The sequence below is a fragment of the Thamnophis sirtalis genome, unplaced genomic scaffold, assembly GCF_051295495.1.
Source record: "Thamnophis sirtalis isolate CommonGarterSnake01/CBP01778 unplaced genomic scaffold, rThaSir2_p1.2 scaffold_1, whole genome shotgun sequence".
Taxonomy (NCBI): Eukaryota; Metazoa; Chordata; class Lepidosauria; order Squamata; family Natricidae; genus Thamnophis; species Thamnophis sirtalis.
In genome coordinates this window covers 144,102,407-144,124,263 of record NW_028261381.1, presented here as the reverse complement: position 1 = coordinate 144,124,263, position 21,857 = coordinate 144,102,407, and the positions used below count along the sequence as shown (strand labels likewise).

At 42.8% G+C, this 21,857-nt stretch overlaps 1 protein-coding gene across 2 annotated transcripts in view; it reads right to left on the bottom strand.

Annotated features, from left to right (window-relative positions):
* The window catches only part of AMN (amnion associated transmembrane protein), a 104,234-nt gene that overhangs the window by 33,485 nt on the left and 48,892 nt on the right, over nt 1-21,857 (bottom strand). For both annotated transcript variants that reach the window (XM_087726715.1, XM_087726720.1), the window contains one exon: nt 3,170-3,257. In XM_087726715.1, the coding sequence (XP_087582841.1) occupies nt 3,170-3,257 (88 nt within the window). The remainder of the gene's footprint in view (nt 1-3,169; nt 3,258-21,857) is intronic.

Below are 21,857 nucleotides of genomic sequence, written 5' to 3'. Positions count from 1 at the left end.
GATTTCAAATGCCAAAGTTTATTCTTAATCTGAACTTCTAATAATATGGTTCTGTCCTGTGAAATTTGATGCTTTTCAGATATGTCGATTATACAATTTTTAAAAGCATAGCCATTAGCCATGGCAGCTTGGAATTCTGGGAGTTGAGAGAGCAATAGATCTGGATGTCATCTAGATGAGAAAGCTTCTTATAAATTGTAACTATAACATATAGCACATTTTATCTAATGCATTCCAAAATATCACTGGCTTTTTTCATCCCATAGAAATCTGTTATTACATCTATTGTTATTTAGCCTAATAATAAAATTGAGGAAAAATTCAATTTATCTAATCTCTCTGAATTTACCCTATGTTTCATGAACAGGTATCCCATAAATGTGCAACTGGATTTATTAGAGTTTGTGTTTTATCTGTAATGAAAACCTTATTTTTCAGAATGAATGTATTTGTAATTGTTCAATTACTGCATAACAGGAATCATTGTTGAGGCTATCTGAGAAGTAGCAGCATTCTGGCAATCTCCCTCATGCATGGCCATTATTTCTTTTTCTTTTCTGCCACCAGTTGCAACTGCTAAATTAATAGAGAAACACACAAACTCCCTTTGATTTTCCTGGGCCAATTTATGATGTATAAGGCAAGAGGAATGAGAATTATGAGAAAAGTGTCATTACCAAAAAAATGAACCTCTCTATGTTATGCACAACGAACATTTTTCTTATGACATATAGGTTCTATCATACAGATGGACAGAGGACGTAGTGTCCATAGGGGTGTGTGCATGTGTGTGTGTGTGTGTGTGTGTGTGTGTGTGTGTGTGTGTGTGTAAATCAACAAGATGTTGGGATGTCATCATTCTAAAGGGGAAGGGATTGCTACATCTATCTATCATCTTCCCAGTTTTGACTCCCCTGGCAGATACCACTGGATAGGGATAAGATTTTTTAAATTTCTTTTACTTTTACAAATCTGGTTGGAGAGTTTGCCAACCAAAAACAGCCAATATGCTTATTTATTTATCATTATTATTTATTTATCATACAAATATGATCACCATCATATTTATATCTGATAGAGATCTAAATATTTATCATGTTGATATCAAATATATCTAAAACCTCCCCCCCATATAATCAATTGTTTATATATAAAACAAATTGAAAAAGTAAATACAATGGAAGATAAGGGTGGAAGAATGGTTTGTGATAAGGATACCTGTCAGCCTCTGCTTCGCTTGCTTGCTATTGGCTGCCATCAAAACGGGGAGGCTGGGGGCATGGTATTGGGAAAGGGAATTTTGTTCTCACCATCCTCTGTGCATGCTGATGGCCGATGTTTGGACTTGGTCAAGGCCAACCGTCTCACATACCAACCTGATGAGGCTCTTTGAAGATGCACCCTACATGGGTGAGGGCTGGGCAATCATTTGATATGTATGTATTCGTGCCTTTTTGGCTCAGATCTTGCTTTCCTTTTCGCTGCTATCAATTCATATCTAGTAAAAGTACTTTATCTCTGTTCAAATGGAGTTGTGGTTTTTCTTTCTTGGATATTGAAGGAGGCATGCCTGACAATACCATTCTTGCCCAACCTGCCTTCAAACACTTTATGAAAAGCATATTTCCCAGCATTTTGGGTTTCTTGGCCGTTGCCCAAGCTTTGTGGGTGGAAAATATCCAACCTAGATACCAGATTGGTAAAAGGTGAGCTATAGTTTTGAACAGGATGAATTACTGCATTAATTTTTTTTAGAGCAAACAACCCCTGCTGGTGACAAAAGCTTAGAGTCACCATACTGTAGTATGGCAAAATTTGGTTTATTGCCTCAGGCTTTAATAGAACACTACCTAGAACTTAGCTGGAGAGAATTTCCCATAAATATGATGTGTGAATAGTCCTGTGGGAAGCTAGGATGACAGTAAGCATGACAATTTTATTAGTAATGTATTAACCATTTTTTCCATTCCCATCCCCCCCTTTTTTTTACAAACATGCCAACTATAACTGAGTATCATAATTCCTCTGCTAGGGAATTATAGTGCATGAGGGCTATTATACACAGTACATTACTGAAATTCATATTTAATTCATTAACAACTTTCTATTTAATATTTATGAAGCTGTCGTGCATCTATGCATAAACCAGTATACTCACAAGAACCCAAAGTCCTTGCTATGGCACTTAATATTCCTGAACTGCATGGAACATGGGATTTTCTTGTACAGATAAAGCTTCCACATCCTCTTCCTTCAGAGGAATATCAACTACAGTATATAGATTGTAGGCAATTGGCTTCCCTATTTACTCAACACAAGGGACTATTTCTCTGTGATATCTTTTTCTGTGCCCCACATCTCATCACAAATTCCTAATTGATTAGAATTAGTTGAACCCCATGTTCAATCACCATCATTGTCATCCTACTCAAGAGTCAAACACACACACACACACACACACACACACACACACACACACACACACACATATATATTCTAAGTTTGCAAAGGTGCTTACATTCGTTGTATGAGATGTTGCTTCCTCAGTGTTTCTCAGCCTGGTCAACTTTTAAGTTGAGTCTCCCTTAAAATCATTGAAGAAACAGCCAGAACTATTTTGCATGTAACAGGGTTATGGGATGCTTAAATCCACTGCAATCAATTTGGTTAGATGTACACAACTTAATGTGCAAGCTTTGAGTGGAAGAACCCACAAAGGCTATTAACTTTATGATTCAACAGTCCAAAAAGATTCCGAGACTTGGCACCAAATCAAAACCAATATATTTCCTTAAAGAAAAGCCTGGAAGCTTAAAAATGCAGATTTCAATATCACCGGTAGAAATAAAGAAATTCAATAAGCTGGTGTGTCCTCTATGTGAGTTGCCCTACAGCAAATGCAGTGGTAGCAAGGACAAACCTTTTATCCATAATACTTCCACCAGAAAAGGTCTCAAAACATATACCTGGCCAGTGTTGATAATTTCCTTCATCTTCCTTCCACTACGGGAAAGAAAGCTCTGATGATAATTCCAAAAAACTTTGGAGAACTCCAGGGGAAAGTTTATTATAACTGGAAAAGTGACTCAAATGAACAGAGGCACAACTAAGGAATAATCTCATAGTGCTTATTTGGCATGACTAATTAATGGTTGGCTGAGCACAATACCTGTCTCACATCCTGGACTGTAATTGCCGTCGAAAGCTGCAAACCCAGCAGTGGGGGCCATAATGAATTCTCCATTCAGCGGAAGGTACTAAGCAGCAAAACAGAATAAATAAAAGGCATAAATTTTGCAATTTCTCTCTGGGCTGAACTGCTGAAGACCAGCTATGCCCATAATGTACCATTAACTACAATCTTCCCCAGTTTGTATTATTTAGAAGCACTATCCAAACATCATCAGCAATGGCAATATTGATTCATTTATTATTTATATAATATTTCCATTTGAAATTAAAGGCAGCCAGTCTTAATTATTTTAACAACCTCTATTTTGATGTAAGGAAAGGTGACTTTTTTCCCTCCTAGGCTGCACAATTCAGAGTAACTTGGGGGAATGTGGATAAGTGAAATATATAACATTCAGAGAATTCTTAACCTGAAAGTTGCAGTGTTCCCCTTGAAACTTTCTATCATTGCCCATAATTCATTTTAATAAGAAAAGAAATGCTGTAAAATCCAAAGGTTTACTCAGACACAGGATGCCATTCATCAGAGTCAGAGAGAAGCAAATTAACTATAATTACAAGGGCCTTTTTATTTCAAATGGAAATATGATTTTTTAAAACAGTACATTATGTAGTACAAGCCAAAACCAAGTTTCAAAACTGTGTGTGTGTGAGAACAGATCTATTTTTTTTGTATTTGATGATCTATATAACGTCAACCCAGAGATTACAGGTGGCCCTCAAATATTTATGATGCTACACCCCTACTTCCAAATGCTCAGCAGTTAAAGACGCTGAGCTTGTTAGCTGGAAAGCCCAGGTTCGAAACCCAAGCACCATGCAATGGGGTGAGCTCTCGTTCCTGCTCCAAGCTCCTGTCCACTTAACAGTTTGAAAGCATGCACATGTGAGTAGATTAATAGGTGGGAAGGTAACAGCGTTCTGTGCACCTTTGGCATATAGCCATACTGGCCACATGACCAAAGAAAATGTCTTCAAACAATGCTGACTTCCTTGGCCAAGAAACAGAGATGAGCACCATGTCCTAGAGTTGGACACACCGGACAGGGAAACCTTTACCTTTAATGGTAGGGATGGTCCCACCATCACCTGGCTTACAATGTTCTAAAAGGTTGCATGACTGACTTATCAAGCCAAACACCAAGAGCTGATTTTTCTCTGAACTTTTCTCCTTTTAACCAATCTTCTCTTCTTTTCCAAGCCAACAGATGGAATGCAACCAATACTCAATCTCAATATAAATGAAGGAAATGTAGAACAAGCCACTGAAGGATGGCAGCACAGCCTGGAGAACTAAAGATCAGTTGGATCTGGGTTCCTAATAATCAAAGGACTGTGACATAATTACATTTATGGAGTTTTTTTCATAATCTGCCCTTCCTTTCCTAAGCATTTCCAAATTTATTCCTATTCAAAATTCTGTTTATTTAGTGTCTCTAGAAAGTTAGATTCTCAGGGAGAAGGTCATTTACTGCATAGCCATTTACCTACTTCATCAATCATAAAAAAATGCATAATGCATCACACGCAATTGCAAGAAATATAAGCACCAGTGTTAACAAACAGCTGTAAGTACTGTAATACCAATATATCTTTCCAAACAGCAACTAAAGAAGATGATCTTCCATAGTTAAAAAGGAAGATGATCCTCCTTAAATCAAAATGGGGAGCAGCCATCTTAACCCCAAAGGGAATAGAATATCACAGGACTGAGGCAATCACAGGAAAGGTCTCCCAAGCCATTCAGACACAGCAAATCAAAAGCACATCCCTCTAGGTTAGGGGTGTCAAACTCAAGTCCTGTGGGCTGTATCCGGCCCATGGGGGACTTATATCTGGCATGTGAGACCACCCTGGAAACAGAGAGGGTAGCATCACATGACCTGCAGTGCCTCTGTCAGTGAAAGTGGAGCTCAGGAGGGCCGTGCATGGCCCTCACAAGCTCTATTTTCATTGGCAGAGGCTTTTGCAGCCAGAAATGGTGTTCAGGAGCCAATTTTTTCTGGCAGAGCGCTCGGGCCACCACAGGCACCCGTGACACAAGTGTTGTCAAGCTGGCCATGCCCACATCCATCTACCCCCTGAGGTCAAACTCAACCCTGATGTGGCCCTCAATGAAATCAAGTTTGACACACCTGCTCTAGGTATAGCACAGAGGACAGGAAGACTATGTGGCCTTTCTCAAGCTAGCTGTTGAATGACCCCTTTTTAAGGGTGGGGAATGGAATAGTCCCTGTTCATAAACACCAGTGCTGCGCAGACATCATGCCAAATCATAGCTAGGCACTTACACAAAGAGACTTGTTGCACAGAAATTCCCGCTCGTTATGGCACAGAGCAAATCAATGCTTGCTTGATGCCTCTGAACCAAGAAGTGATAGATTAGTCTGGTAACCACATCCACATGCTTTGCATAAGGATGCACCTACCTATGCATTTGAAAGAAAAAGAGACCCAGGCATCAGAGAGATATTGCTAGATGGGCAAACAGCCTGCCCTATCGTGAACAAAGCTACTAAGCAGAATATGAGAGAGAAGAAAAGATATAAATACCAGGTTTATTTAAGCAGTTAGAAATTGTAATTTGATATTTTATATGAGAGCAGCCATTATTTGTACATGCAAAAACCAGAGGTGGTATTCAGCCAGTTCTGACAGGTTCTGGAGGACTGGTAGCAGAAATTTTGAGTAGTTCAGAGAACCGGCAAATAGGCTGGCCCCACCACCACTGCCCCTCAGCCTCCCAGCTGATCTTCTTCTGTTGCCCTGAACAGGAGAATGGAGCTGGAAAGCAGGTTAGTGGGGTGGGGAGGGAATGGGGGAATTTGCAGTAACCTTCATCCAGGAGTGGGGAGGGAAGAGGGATTGTGCAATATCCTTCCCCTGCCATGCCCACCAAGCCACCCCATGCCCACCAAGCATGCCCACAAAACCAGTAGTAAAAAAAAAAATTGAATCTCACCACTGGCTAAAGCTAATGTTTGCACCATCGTAGTAGCCCTTTTCAGGTGTTCAAAATTGTCATTGCGGCAGGAGGAAAGGGTGCCAACTTTGCCATCGTGTTTCTGTGCTTAAACTTGTGATGTCCTAGAAGGCCTAAACGTGGCAGTAACGACTCATGCATGACTGGGAACTCTGTAATTGGAATGTGGGCATAGTTTGTTAAAACCTTCCTTGTCTGCTTAGAGAGCATTGGGTTGAAGCATTTTGGCACTTCCAGGTGAGTCCTCGACTTACAACAGTTCATTTAGTGACCGTCTGTACTTACAATGGCAGTGAAAAAGTGACTTATGACCATTTTTCACACTTATGACCATTGCAGCGTCCCCATGGTCATGTGATTTATAAGAGCTGAGGTGGTGCAGTGGTTAAATGCAGCACTGCAGGCTACTTCAGCTAACTGCAGTTCTTCAGTTCGGCTGTTCAAATCTCACCGGCTCAGGGTTGACTCAGCCTTCCATCCTTCCGAGGTGGGTAAAATGAGGACCCTGATTGTTGTTGGGGGCAATATGCTGACTCTGTAAACCGCTTAGAGAGGGCTGAAAGCCCTATGAAGCGGTATATAAGTCTAACTGCTATTGCTATTGCTATCTGGCTCCTTGACAACTGGTTCACATTTATGACCGTTGCTGTGTTCTGGGGTCATGTGATATAGTTTTGTGACCTTCTGACAAACAATGTCAATGGGAAAGCCAGATTCACTTAACAACTGCAGTGATTTGCTTAACAAATGTAAGCAAGAAAAGTCCTAAAATGAGCCAAAACTCATTTAACCAATTTCTCACTTAGCAACATAAATGTTGGGCTCAATTGTGGTCATATGTCAAGGACTACCTGTAGATGTTCCATCTCCAGTCTTCTTGGATCTATTTGGATCTACTGATTGCGCTTTGTTTTTGCTTATTTCTAAATTAGATCTGAAGATTATTATTTATCTACAGGTAGGGGATCCTGCCCCTGCAGACATTTTCCCTTCTGTCTTGGGGTGGTGGTGGTAAAAGAATAGTAGGAAGAAGTGATGAGAAAAACAGCAAGATAAAGAGTTACCAGCTTTTGGACAATTTCAAGAGGTCCCCACCAGCTTCTCTGCATCTGGGATTTTCTCTCTACTCCCACATCTCTAATATCCAAGCTGCTTTGTGGATTTCCAGGTGTTTTAAGGACAAAAGCATATGACTATGACACCTAGACAGAAGTGTGAGCATCTGTCTCTCTCCTGTCTATTCAGTGCCTTGAAATGACAACTTTTCATTCAAAGAAACAACTGAGTTATGCTGGAATTGTTTGTCAAGGCAGGTTCCCAGTTATAACATCAAGCAATCACCAAAGGATTCTGATTATGGCCAAAGTGGGTCTCGGCTTCCATTCCATACGGACATTTTTAGGATCTCTGGAGGGCAACATTTGAAGTAGTTCAACAGTTTTTCAGTTGTGCTTCTGTCTCTGATAATCTGAGACCCGCATACATGGGGGAAGGGGGTGCAGCAATAATTTCTTCCTCAAAAATAATGCTAAATGTATTTGTGGGGCTCATGTTTAGGTTTCAAGGTAAAGGTAAAGGTTCCTCTTGCACATATGTGCTAGTTGTTCCTGACTCTAGAGGGTGGTGCTCATCTCCGTTTCAAAGCCGAAAAGCCACCGCTGTCCGAAGATGTCTCCGTGGTCATGTGGCCGGCATGACTGAATGCAGAAGGCACAGGGAATGCTGTTACCTTCCCACCAAAGGCGGTTCCTATTTTTCTACTTGCATTTTTTACATGCTTTCGAACTGCTTGGTTGGCAGAAGCTGGGACAAGTAATGGGAGCTCACTCCGTTATGCGGCGCTAGGGATTCAAACTACCCGAACTGCTGACCTTTCTGATCGACAAGCTCAGCGTCTTAGCCACCTGAGCCACCGCATCCCTCCCTCTTGGTTTAGGTTTACCCACATTCAAAAGCCAATTCTTTTAGTCACTGTTACACAGCTGTCAGAGATGGGAAGTATTAAGGGTTCTTAAGGTGGAACAATTCTATTAGATATCATCTGTAATGCTGTGATTTTTAATTTCATTCCTCTCCGAAATGAAAACCATTTTCCTTTCGCTCTGCCTGCATCGTGCCAGCGTTGTCCTGCTCGCATGTCACCGACTGCATCATCAGAGCATGCTGTTCTGCAGTGCTGGAACCACTTGGGAGTGCTGCAAAAGGGCTTGTTCGCAATCAAGCTTGCGTGGTGTTGCTGATTGGAGGCAACGGTCGACTTTGAATTTCTTCCCCTGCCATAAACCGAGGCTGAGTACCTTTTAGCTACCCTAGCCCTGATTGATGTCTCTGAGATGCAGGCAGCTTTTTAATATAGAAGCTCACTGCAAGGCTCTTTACATTAATGCATACCTCTGAGATTAAAACTGGAAATAGGAGACAGAGAGAGGGAGGGAGGGAGGGAGGGAGGGAGGGAGGGAGGGAGGGAGGGAGGGAGGGAGGGAGAGAGAGAGAGAGAGAGAGAGAGAGAGAGAGAGAGAGAGAGAGAGAGAGAGAGAGAGAGAGAGAGAGAGAGAGAGAGAGAGAGAGATTCCTAACATTTCCAAGTTATTGCTTTCCATCTGTTCGTGGTCTACGCTTCTCCTTTAGTGTGTTTGCCAGTTCTTACCAGAAGGTGGCAGCAGATTGTCAGATCTATCTATACAGCTTACATGGAATAAAACATTATTTCTGTGTTCAGTTGGGGTGAAATGAGGAAGAGGAAAGGGAATCTAAGGATAAGAGGTTTGCCAATAATTGCTGGCTACTGAATCTATGCTCAGGGAAGGGGAAAAAAACAAAACCAAAGCAAACATATACCTGACCTTTTCATACAAAGAGAAAATTGGACCTGACTAGGCTGTCTTCAGATTTGAGGAGACTGTCAAGTTGCTTCAGAAAAAAAAAGACCGAACTGGATTTTGCACAGAATGTGTTAGCTAAGAGAACAGTCTACCCCAGGCAGCAAGCTGATACAGCATTCTTTGAAGGATGAATAAGATTGGGGATCGGATGTTGATTGGCTGTTTCAGGAATAGAAGACCTTTTCCATTCATGGAAGAAAGCATTCAATAGAGGCTCCCCACTGAGAAAAAGAGCAGAGGGGTCACCGGCCATGATGCTCCAGAAGCTTTTGAAATGCTCCCTAGTAGCTTTTCAGAAGGCACATTTTTCTATTCTCAATCCTACCAGCCCTTATTTGAATGTTTAATGAATAGTCGCATCACTGCTGCACTAACCAATGTTGCATTGCAGTTAACTTATTGGCAACAAGACATATTTTCATCACAGTACTTGGGGAAAGTATTATATGCATTTTAAGGCAATGGTGGTCTGCCGTTGGTGGCTTCATTATATTAAGTATACCATCACACTAAGCCATAATATGATTAGTTCAGTTTTATTCTAATGTATTGTGCAAAATCTGCCAATTGTTATACAGACAGTTTACATATGCAAATATAGTTAAGGAGAGAGCTAAAAAAAAATAAAAAGTGTTTCTGTTCATTTGGCACTGGTCTAACTACAACTGCATATCTTTTATTATACATCATGTAAAAACACACAGACAATTCTGTGGGTGATTTTCACTCCCAGGTTTCTGAGTGACACAGGAATCACAAACTTTACAGGCATGTAGAACTTCACCAGTCTGTAGCCTAACAAGATTTTTTTTTAATTACTATTTTTCTTTTCTTGAGCTTTCTGGCTTATAGCTGTTAAACTTTAATTAGTTTAGTGGTGCATCAAGCCGATTGGAAAAGTGGGTAGCTCTCAAAAATAGTAAAAAGGTTTCTAGTGGCTTTTGAATTGAAGGAGTGTTATAACTATTATTTAGTTATAACTAAATAGGGATGTGGTGGCTCAGTGGCTAAGATGCTGAGCTTGTCGATCAGAAAGGTTGGCAGTTTGGCAGTTCGAATCCCTAGCGCTATGTAACTGAGTGAGCTCCTGTTACTTGTCCCAGCTTCTGCCAACCTAGCAGTTCGAAAGCATGTAAAAATGCAAGTAGAAAAATAGGAACCACCGTTGGTAGGAAGATAAACAGCGTTCCGTGAGCCTTTGGCATTTAGTCATGCCAGCCACATGACCATGGAGATGTCTTCGCATAGTGCTGGTGCTTTGGCTTTGAAATGGAGATGAGCATCACCCCCTAGAGTCAGGAATGACCAGCACATACGTGCGAGGGGAACCTTTACCTATAACTATTATGTAATTGAGAAAGCCCTCAGAAGAGCATCAACTTATTGGGCAGAGCAGGGAATATGAAGTGAGGGAATGTGTCTTCCTTTTATCAAAGTGCAGGAGGAGGGATATCTAGCAGAAAGCAAAGTCTAACTGACAAATGAGAGAGCAACTCTTGAGCAAGCACAAGCTAGAAAACCCTCTTTTTTAATTTGGAAAAGGGAAGTAAGGGTAGAGGCCACATTCTGGATGGGAAATAGAAGGCAATGTTCATTCCTACCTTCAAGAAATGGTTGGAGGCCTATATTTGTGGCAGAATAACTTGGAAATGTGGATGTGTTCTAAGTGTTGCTCTAAATATTCAAGAGAGTGTTATAATAATTAGTACTTAACCCCTAAACTTTATTGGATGTTTCTGCTGCTTTGTTCCAAAACACCGTAGCAGCCTTCGTTTTCAGATTTTCAAACGATAAGGAAGTTGACCTATTTGCTTATAACTCTCATCTATTGCAAAAGTTTGGGGAGATTTATGTTGAGTGGACAAAATTCATGCCAGGTATTGACCAGATAAATTGATATTCATCTTTGCCATGGCCTGAAAATAATTACCGGCTTCTTATTTAAGATAAGAATAGTCATTCTTCCAAACTACAGCTTAATTACCAATAAATGATCTGTTGCACAATACACTACAAAAAAATGGATGAGGCTGTTTATGGCAAAAGTGAACAGCATGATATTCCAGCCTGACCCTGAAAGGCAGTCAAGAATATCATCTCTCCTCCAATCACTGAGTTTCAGGATGTTTTTGTGGTGGGATCAGGCTACCTGCGCCTTCTAAAGGGGACTTGACTAGAGAATTAATGATTTGTTTGTTTGTTTGTTTGTGGAATAGGTAAAATATTGGGCTTATTTTTACATGTTTTATTACCGTATTTTTGGACTATAAGATGCACTGGTGTATAAGATGCACCAAGATTTCGAACAGGTAAGTAAGAAAAGCCCTGCTGAAGCCTGCAGAGTGCTTCTGGAGGCTGGGGGAAGGAAAAAATGCCTCCATTTTTTGCGAAAACTAGCCTGTTTTTCACAAAAATGAAATGCAGGGGCAGGGCTTTGGGAGGCCAAAAATGTATATATTCGGTGTATAAGACACACCAACATTTTTATGTTCTTTGGGGGGGGGAGGTTCGTCTTATACTCCAAAAAGTACGGTAATTTTAAAAAATGAAATGGTATATCTTTTTTCTTTTTTAACCAGAGGAATTAGTTTTACAAGTATTTCTTTCCAACATAAGTGACAGAAGAACTTTCTGATATGGGCTGATGGATTGCTATAGCCAAAATTTATACTCTATTTATCTGAAAAAACTATGTTTTCACAGCAAAACATTTTCAACCAACATACCCCAATGGGCTAATTTAGCTGGGACTCACTGCCAACTTTCCACAAGGTAGTCGTTCCCTCTTAGACTGATTTTGGCCTAAACAACAACATGAATTGTTTGAGTTGATTAGGACAATATGTGAATTTAGCCACTGTAGTTTATAAAAGATCTTTAGAGTTCAGGGGGTATATATGAACTTAGTAGCTACATCTTTTTCAACAAACCATGATTAAATCACTTGTGTAAATGGGAATGCCTAGATTTCTGTATAATCTATCACCTCTCTCTACAGTAGTTTGGAGTAAATTCAAGATAGGATCTAATCTTGAGGTGGCATTACAATTCCAACATTCCCTTGGATTGTTTCCATCAATCTTCAGTTTTACAAGAAAACCTGATAAATGCTTCCATTTTCTTCCTAATTAACTTTTGAATGCATTCTATGTATTTTCAGACATTGTCTTAAATACTACCTTTCCTATCTTGTAGGTAAATCATTGATAACTCATCCATATTAAAAAATTAACAATTTTAATGTCTGTTTCCAGGTTAATTTTGTTTTTAATCTGGGCTTGTTATGGTAATGCGGTGCTTTGTTCCTCATATTGTTTCCAGAGACCTTCTTCAGCCAAAGCAATTTAAAAATATTGCAATAAGTCACACAATCTAGCTAGAGTCAGGTGGATTTGTTAAATCCACTGAATTGTTCTAATTTAGAGAACACAGCTGTGGCCTGCTACCATCTAAGCGGGTGCAGTGGCCCTTTAAGTAGATACATTTTTTTTCCTCCAAATTTCCTTCCAAGTTATTAGATTTCCACAGCTTTACTTTCTCTTTCAGGCACAGGAAATTTCACAGTTAATGTTTGTGTATGGTATGGGGGAAAGATGGAAAACGCAGCGGCTGGTGGGATCCATTTTTCAGCACACTGATTGATGTATGTTACCCACAGCTATACTTTTTATGTTCTCCTCTCCAGAAGTCTTAAAATATGCTGAGCTGTCAGCATCTTTCTGTTTTCTCTCCTTAGCTGCCTTATAAAACTCCGTTTTGGGCACATTGACAGTGATCCAACATTGCAGAGATTCTGCCTCCTTGAGATTTATACCAAAAGCTTCCACTGAGCAAAGGCAAAGAGAGAACTTGGTGTTCTGGTACCTTATACAATAAGAACTACTTCCCCTTTTCCTAGACAGTCTTTGGGAAACCCATCCTTATACACAATAATGCTGCTCAAAGAGAAGGTCTCCAGTTGGTGTTGTGAACTGACATTGACTAAGGCCATCGCGAGACCGTCTTTCCCTTTCTCTGCTTCTTACTGAATTACAAATTGGATTAACAAATAATCGGTTTAATCTTGGTTTATGGAATTGGTTGGGTTTTGTATGGCATACCAAATCATAAAGTAGGCATGTAATCAAGTGAGGTAGCTCCAGCCTCAGGAAGCCAGGATTGAAAGTCTCGATACACTTCCAAAAGTTGTTATCGAAAATAATGCTAAAGTAAAAGTTAAGACTGGAAAGTAGTCATTTAAATTACACTTGATTTTAATCAAATTGCAGTGTAACTAAAATGAAGTTGTTTATTTTTGTCTTGACCTGCTTGGGGGTTGTTTCTGACACAAGACTCAAAGGTTGACATCAATCAATCTGAAAGGGCTTGTGAAGACTTACTATGTATCTCTAAATCACTGCAGGTTGCACAAGATTCATGAAGCAAAACCATGTTATGGCTCAGTGCAGGGCTTCGAGACCAGCAAATAAAGCAATGTATATGTCCAGCCTTCCCCTTCCTCTCCTCGCTTCGCAATCCTTTGATCTTTATCTTCCTCCTCCTCCTCCTCCTTCTTCTTTTGCCCAATTACTAGCCATGGGAGGGACAGGTAATCTTTGCTCTGGGTTGGAATTAATCACCTGCAGTACTTTTGAAATTAGATAAGAACTGCATGAAATTAGCCAAAGGATATGTGTGGTACAAGACCTGCAGATGGCATACCATTTTTGTGATTTGTGATTTTGTGATTTTATTAATATTTGTAGGCCGCCCTTTTCCCTGAGGGGACTCAGGGCGGCTCACATAAAATCGGGGAGGGGGAATACAGACGTTAAGATAGAGACATATAATAAAATAGTAAACAACATACATTCATCATTCGGGAGGGGTAACTATCATTGTCCCCAGGCCTGACGGGCGAGCCAGTTCTTAAGGGCTATGCGGAAGGCCTGGACGGTGGAGAGGGTGCGAATCTCCACGGGGAGCTCGTTCCAAAGGGTCGGGGCTACTACTGAGAAGGCCCTCCTCCTTGTAGTTGCCAGCCGACACTGGCTGGCCGATGGAATACGGAGGAGGCCTAATCTATGTGATCTTATTGGTCGCAGGGATGTAATTGGCAGAAGGCGGTCTCTCAAGTATCCAGATCCACTGCCATGTAGGGCTTTATGGGTGACTAATAGCACCTTGAAGCGCATCCGGAGATCGACAGGTAGCCAGCGCAGCTCGCGGAGGATAGGTGTTATGCGGGTGTACCGAGGTGCACCCACAATCACTCGCGCGGCCGCGTTCTGAACTAGCTGAAGTCGCCGGATGCTCTTCAAGGGCAGCCCCATGTAGAGCACATTGCAGTATTCCAGCCTAGAGGTCACAAGGGCCCGGGTGACCGTTGTGAGAGCCTCCCGATTCAGGTAGGGTCGCAACTGGCGCACCAGGCGAACCTGGGCGAATGCCCCCCTGGTCACAGCCATTAAGTGGTGGTCAAACGATAGCTGTGGATCCAGGAGGACTCCCAAGTTGCGAACCCTCTCTGAGGGGTATAGAATTTGACCCCCCAGCCTGAGAGATGGAATATTGGTGGAATCTTTGGGAGGGAAACACAACAGCCACTCGGTCTTTTCTGGGTTGAGCACAAGCTTGTTAACCCTCATCCAGTCCATAACGGCTTCAAGGCCTCGGCTCATCATGTCTACCGCTTCATTGAGTTGGCACGGGGCGGACAGATATAATTGAGTATCGTCCGCATATTGATGGTATCTAATCCCGTGCCTGCGAATGATCTCTCCCAGCGGTTTCATGTAGATGTTGAATAGTAGGGGGGATAAGACCGAGCCCTGAGGCACCCCATAAGTTAGGGGCCTAGGGGACGATCTCTGCCCCCCCACTAACACCGACTGCGACCTGTCCGAGAAGTAGGAGGAGAACCACCGCAACACGGTGCCTCCCACTCCCACCTCCCGCAGTCGTCGCAGAAGGATACCATGGTCGATGGTATCGAAAGCCGCTGAGAGGTCAAGGAGGACCAGGATGGAGGAGTGTCCTCCGTCTCTGGCTCTCCAGAGATCATCGATCAATGCGACCAAAGCGGTTTCTGTGCTGTAACCGGGTCTGAAGCCTGACTGGAAGGGGTCTAGATAGTTTGCTTCCTCCAAGGACCGTTGGAGCTGGAAGGCCACCACCTTCTCAACAACCTTCCCTAGGAAGGGAAGGTTGGAGACTGGACGATAGTTATTAAGAACAGCTGGATCCAAAGATGGTTTCTTCAGGAGGGGTCTCACCACCGCCGCTTTCAGTGCAGCGGGGAAGTTCCCCTCCTGAAGAGAGGCGGTTACAACCGCCTGGATCCAGCCTCGTGTCACCTCACTGCAGTTAGTAACCAGCCATGAGGGACACGGATCCAGTACACAGGTGGAGGTACTTACAGCCCTCATGGCCTTGTCCACATCCCCGGGGGTAACGTCCTGAAACTCAACCCAGAGCTGTTCTACTTGATCCTCCTGTGCCTCGGCTGGAACTGCGGGGGTGGAGTCCAAGTCCGACCGAAACCGAGCAATTTTGTCCGCTAAGAATTGGGCATAATCTTCAGCTCTGCCCTGCCCTTCAGCTCTAAAGGAATACTTCTGGTTTTCAAAATGGCAACATTGGAAGAGCAATGCTTACAACAATGTTCAAGTATGGAATTTTTTTCATTTGGAAGAGGAAAGGAGTTAAGCATTTTGGCAGCACTTGTACTTTCTCTCTATTCTTCAGTGGAATATTCCCAAATTTTATTTATTTGCTTATTTATTTATAAAATTTATATAGCTGCCCATCTCATACAAAGTGATTTTAGTAACAAACAATAAAACCAAAAATTAGAATATAAAAAACAGTTAAAACAATTAAGTAATTAATATAAGTTAAAACAAGATTATAAGAGGGTTAAATTAAGTTTAAGAGGTGCAACCAATGTCTGGGTTCACTAGTCTCAGGGAATCTCCAGGCCTGATGAAAAAAATCATTTTGAGGATTTCCAAAATGCCCTAAGGGTGGAGATAATTTCACCCCAAGTGGGGATGATGTTCCAGCACAAAAGGCACAATATATCCTGCGTTCCAATCAGGGGTGGGTTCCGCCAGGCACCATTGCCAGTTTGCTTGTGTGTGCGCTGTGCGTGTGTGTATGGTTCGCGCGCATGCGCAGTGCAATTAAAATTCTTCTGCACATGCACTGAACTGGAAAACAAGATGACGGCGCCTATGGTGCTGCCCAGGGAACTGGTTTAGGGATGTGGCAGGCCTGGGTCACTGGCGGTTCCAGCGACCCAGGGCGCCAAGCCACTGCCAGTACAGCTGAACCAGTCCAAACAGGTAGGAATCCACCACTGGTCCCAAGTGAAGAAACTCATTAGTAGATGGGACCCACAACATGCCTCTTCTGCTGAAACTGATGGGTCAGATAAATGTAATCAGGAGAGGTGGTCCCTCAAATAACATGGCCCCCTTTAAAAGTCAAAATCAGCCCTCTGAATTGTACCCAGGAACAAACTGGCAAGCCAATGCAGCTCACAGAGCAGAGGCGTAATGTGTGTCCTTCTTGTAACGTGTATAACTGCTCACACCACTGCATTTTGCACTAGCAAAAGTTTCTAGATATTGTTCAAGGGCAGCTTTATGTGCAGTATGTTAGAGTAGTAAATTCAGGAGATAACCAAGGCATGATAAACTGTGAGCAAAATCTCATGGATCCAGAAACAGGCACAACTTGTGCACAACATGAAGTTGTGTGAAGGCCCTTCTGGGCATGGAATTAAAGCCCACTGTTTCCCATCCAAACCCCTCTACCAGAGGTGGTATTCAGCAGGTTCTGACCACTTCTGGAGAACCAGTAGCGGAAATTTTGAGTAGTTCGGAGAACCAGTAAATACCACCTCTGACTGGCCCCGCCCCAATCTATTCTCTGCCTCCCGAGTCCCAGCTGATCGGGAGGAAATTGGGATTTTTCTGTATCCTTCCACTGTCATGCCCATCAAGCCATGCCACACCCATCAAGCCACGCCCAAAGAAATGGTAGTAAAAAAAATTGAATCTCACCACTGCCTTATAGCCTTCATGTACCAGGACAGGACATCCACACATCTCTTAAATCATCATAAAAATCCATTTCTCTCACTCCTTCACCAATTTGTGCTATAATGAAAGTACAATATGCTTACAGCAAGATTTTCACTATGATTTGGCTTAGCATGATGTAGAAACCTAACCTATCTGTTTTGGAAGCCAAGAGTTATGCTTTAGCAGTCGTACAAACAATCAATTATGTTTCATTTTTAACTTAAATAAACCCTAATATATGTAAAATGTATGTCAATCCAGTCATAACTTGATGTTCTAAACAAACATTATTTCTTTCCTTCCTTCAATTCCATGTAGAACTCTATTATAGATGATTGCAAGAATTAAGATTGCATTACCTATTTTATTGTTTTTGCAAATCAATAAAGAAACTTTCCATGGTTTGCATCCATACAGATAAATAACCATCCATTTAAAATGTTCATGGCAAAACAATTAAAAATAAATCAATAATCACAAACCATATAAAACAACCAATAGATAAAAGGGTACAACAAAGGTACAAAAGCAAAACTTAGCAGATAAATTAATTTCAAAATAAAAATGATGGCCACAGTCAAACTCATTTCCAAATGTTCTACATAAAATTTTAGTGTTAAGACCTCCTGTGATAATAAAAAGGATGAGACAAGGCACAACCAGCAGTTGAGAAACAGTGCCTCCTGGCTTCCATTCCACTTACCTCAAAGGCATATGGAGTATACCGGTAATAAAATGTTTTCCCCAGGAAGATCATCAGAGGTGGTATTCAGCAAGTTCTGACCAGTTTTGGAGAACCAGTAGCGGAAATTCTGAGTAGTTCGGAGAACCAGTAAATACCACCTCTGACTGGCCCCGCCCCCATCTCTTCTCAGCTTCCCGAGTCCCAGCTGATCCGGAGGGAATGGGGATTTTGCAGTATCCTTCCCTTGCCACGCCCACCAAGCCACACCTACAGAATCAGTAGTAAAAAAAAAACCTTTTAATCCAACCACTGAAGAACATGCTACTGTAGATGGGCTGAGACATGTAGATGATTGCAGCCATGCAGGCGCCAAGCATATAGAGCTTGATAGGTTAAAAATAACAGTCAGTATTTATTGCAGCAATGACTGCAGAGCCTGAAGCACCAACCAATAATTAGGCTGCACTTCAAGATCATATATATGAAATGCCCTGAAGACTCCAAAGTTCTAAATACAAATATTATATTTTTGCCCCTAGGTAGCTACAGGGGGGAGGGAAACAAGTGATCTCATATGCATCATGATACCCCTGAACAAGTGACTTAGATTAGGTGATTTGCATGATGTCATTGTGGCTTCTACCAGATGCCTGTATTTTAATCTTAATTCTTACTTGGCGGTCCAAATATAACATGGATAATTTTGCAAGAAACAGTACGTTAGCACTGGCTTTAAAGCAGCGGTCTGCAACCTTTTGAATGCCAGTGACTGGTTCCATGGAAAAGAGGTTTTTCCGTGGACCAGAGGGGACGTGGTTTTGTGTGCTGTTTGCATCACACTTGTGTGCACGGATGGGGACTTTTCTTGTTTGTGTAGCCTGGTTTCTGGTGTGCCATGGACCAGTGCCAGTCCATGGCCTGGGGGTTGGGGTTCCCCTTCTTTAAAGGAAAGGTTTGCACTTTAATTTGTAAAAAAGACTTTCTGATCCATGAGGTCAAGTATAAAAGATATGCAACATTAAAAAGAAGAGAAAACATCTAAGCAGAAGCAAAAATTATCATTCTTTTCACCAATTTAGAATAGAATATCATATGCTAACATCACTACTATCTTTAGCATAAATGCTGCCTTTTTAAATGACCCTCTAGTCCTTATTCGGGATAGAGTCGGGCAACTTAATGTTCATTTTTCTCATCTCCGATTTTCTATGACTCAACTATTTTATTGGGATGGAGCTGATAAACTTAGAAGAAAACATTTTCAGCTAGTGCTTGAGTACATAAAACCCCAATGCCTCAGGGTACCTAGGAATCTCATTTGCTCTGCAAACTAAATCCCATCTCTGGAGATTGTAGCTGGTAGTGCCAGATATATGTCCAAGAGAAAATCCAGAGTTTTTCCTTGAATGTGATAGACCTATAAAAGTTTGTGCAGTCCTTGGTGCATGTCTGTTTTCAGATATTTTATTATCCAACTAAGTAACTTTACCAGTGCTAGTGAGTAGTGGGGGTGGGTTTGCTCCAGTGGTGGGTTTCTAACTTTTTTCCTACCAGTTCGCTCATGTGCATGCACATGCGCAGAAACATACGGGTGGGTGGATCGAGCTTTCCACCACTGCTACTACTGGTTCGCCTGATCTGGGCCGAACAGGGAGCAACCCACCTCTGGGTTGCTCCCTGTTTATATACAACAGCTTGTCCTGCTATTTTGGTGAGAATGTGGTTTTCTCCCCAGTAATTCTTTGATTACAATTTTCATAGAAAAGAATATATGTATTTATTTTTAGTATTTTTTTTAGTATTTTATTAAGGATTTATATGCCGCCCTTTTCCCTGAGGGGACTCAGGGCGGCTTACAACAATGAAGGGAAGGGAGTGCAAGACAAGACTTGAAAAAAAGAATCGTGATTAAAAGAAATTAAACCATAAAAATACAACATTCACTCAACATTCGGGCGGGGTGAGAAATAATCCTATCCCCAGGCCTGACGGGATAGCCAGATCTTGAGGGCTGTGCGGAAGGCCTGGACTGTGGTGAGGGTACGGATCTCCACGGGGAGGTTGTTCCATAATGTCGGAGCTGCAACAGAGAAGGCTCTCCTCCGCGTAGTCGCCAGTCGGCACTGACTGGCGGATGGAATTCGGAGGAGGCCTACTCTGTGCGATCTGATGGGACGCAGGGAGGTGATTGGCAGGAGGCGGTCTCTCAAATAGTCAGATCCACTACCATGGAGCGCTTTATAGGTAGTAAGTAAGACCTTGAAGTGCACCCGACGATCCACAGGTAGCCAGCGCAGCTCACGGAGGATTGGTGTAATATGGGCGAACCGTGGTGCGCCCATAATCACTCGCGCGGCCGCGTTCTGGACTAGCTGAAGTCGCCGGATGCTCTTCAAGGGCAGCCCCATGTAGAGCACATTGCAGTATTCCAGCCTAGAGATCACAAGGGCTCGAGTGACTGTTGTGAGAGCCTCCCGGTTCAGGTAGGGCCGCAACTGGCGCACCAGGCGAACCTGGGCAAATGCCCCCCTGGTCACAGCCGACAAGTGGTGGTCAAAACTCAGCTGTGGGTCCAGGAGGACTCCCAAGTTGCGGACCCTGTCTGAGGGGAACAGATTTTGCCCCCCCAGCCTGATCGATGGAACGTCAGCCAAATTTTTGGGAGGAAAACACAACAGCCACTCGGTCTTTTCCGGGTTGAGTACCAGTTTGTTAGCTCTCATCCAGTCTTTAACAGCCTCAAGGCCCCGGTTCATCACGTCCACCGCTTCATTGAGTTGGCACGGGGCGGACAGATACAACTGCGTATCGTCCGCATATTGATGGTACTTAATCCCGTGCCTCCGAATGATCTCGCCCAGCGGTTTCATGTATATGTTAAATAGCAGGGGGGACAGAACCGAGCCCTGCGGCACCCCACAGGTTAGGGGCCTCGGGGACGATCTCTCCCTCCCCACTAACACCGACTGCGACCTGTCTGAGAGGTAGGAGGAGAACCACTGTAAAACAGTGCCGCCCACCCCCACCTCCCGCAGTCGTCGCAGAAGGATACCATGGTCGATGGTATCGAAAGCCGCTGAGAGGTCGAGGAGAACCAGGATGGACGCATAGCCTCCATCTCTGGCTCTCCAGAGATCATCGGTCAATGCGACCAAAGCGGTTTCAGTGCTGTAACCGGGCCTGAAGCCAGACTGGAAGGGGTCAAGATAGTTAGCTTCCTCCAAGGTACGCTGAAGCTGTAAGGCCACCACCTTCTCAACAACCTTCCCCAGAGAGGGGAGGTTGGAGACTGGACGATAGTTGTTAAGAATTGCTGGATCCAAGGACGGTTTCTTCAGGAGGGGCCTCACCACCGCCGCCTTAAGCGCGGTGGGGAGGTGTCCCTCCCGAAGAGAGGCGGTGACAACCGCCTGGATCCAGCCTCGTGTCACCTCTCTGCTGTTGGCAGTCAGCCAGGAGGGACACGGGTCCAGTATACAGGTGGAGGAACTCACAGCTCGCATAGCCTTGTCCACATCCCCAGAGGCAACATCCTGAAACTCAACCCAGAGATGGTCTACCAAGTTGTTCCCCTGTGTCCCGGCTGGATCTGCGGGGGTGGAGTCCAGTTCCGATCGAAACCGAGCTCAGGGTTGAACTGTAGGAATAACTATCAGCAATTAAGAGGCAGTATCTTGCAGATGAACAGTTTATGGGATATCCAGGAGAATTTTGAAAAAGATACTTGAATACTATGATGTGTCTACAGCTACAAAGTTTAGAAAATGCAAAAAATGTAAAAGTTGGATTTGAAGAAGCAAAATGAAAACAGTATTAGCATTGCTGCATCTTAATGTTGTAGAAGACTCATGGGAATTCCATGGGTAGCCAAGAAAGCAAGCTAATGGATTACTTGAACAATTCAACCAAGTGTCACTGTCACTTGTCAATTGTCACTTCAGACACGCTATGTGAAGTCCTAACTCTCTGAAGCAGTGGTGGGTTCCGGATCCTGTTCCAACCAGTACGGTTGAAACGGGCCCGGCGTTGCCCACATGGATGCACCC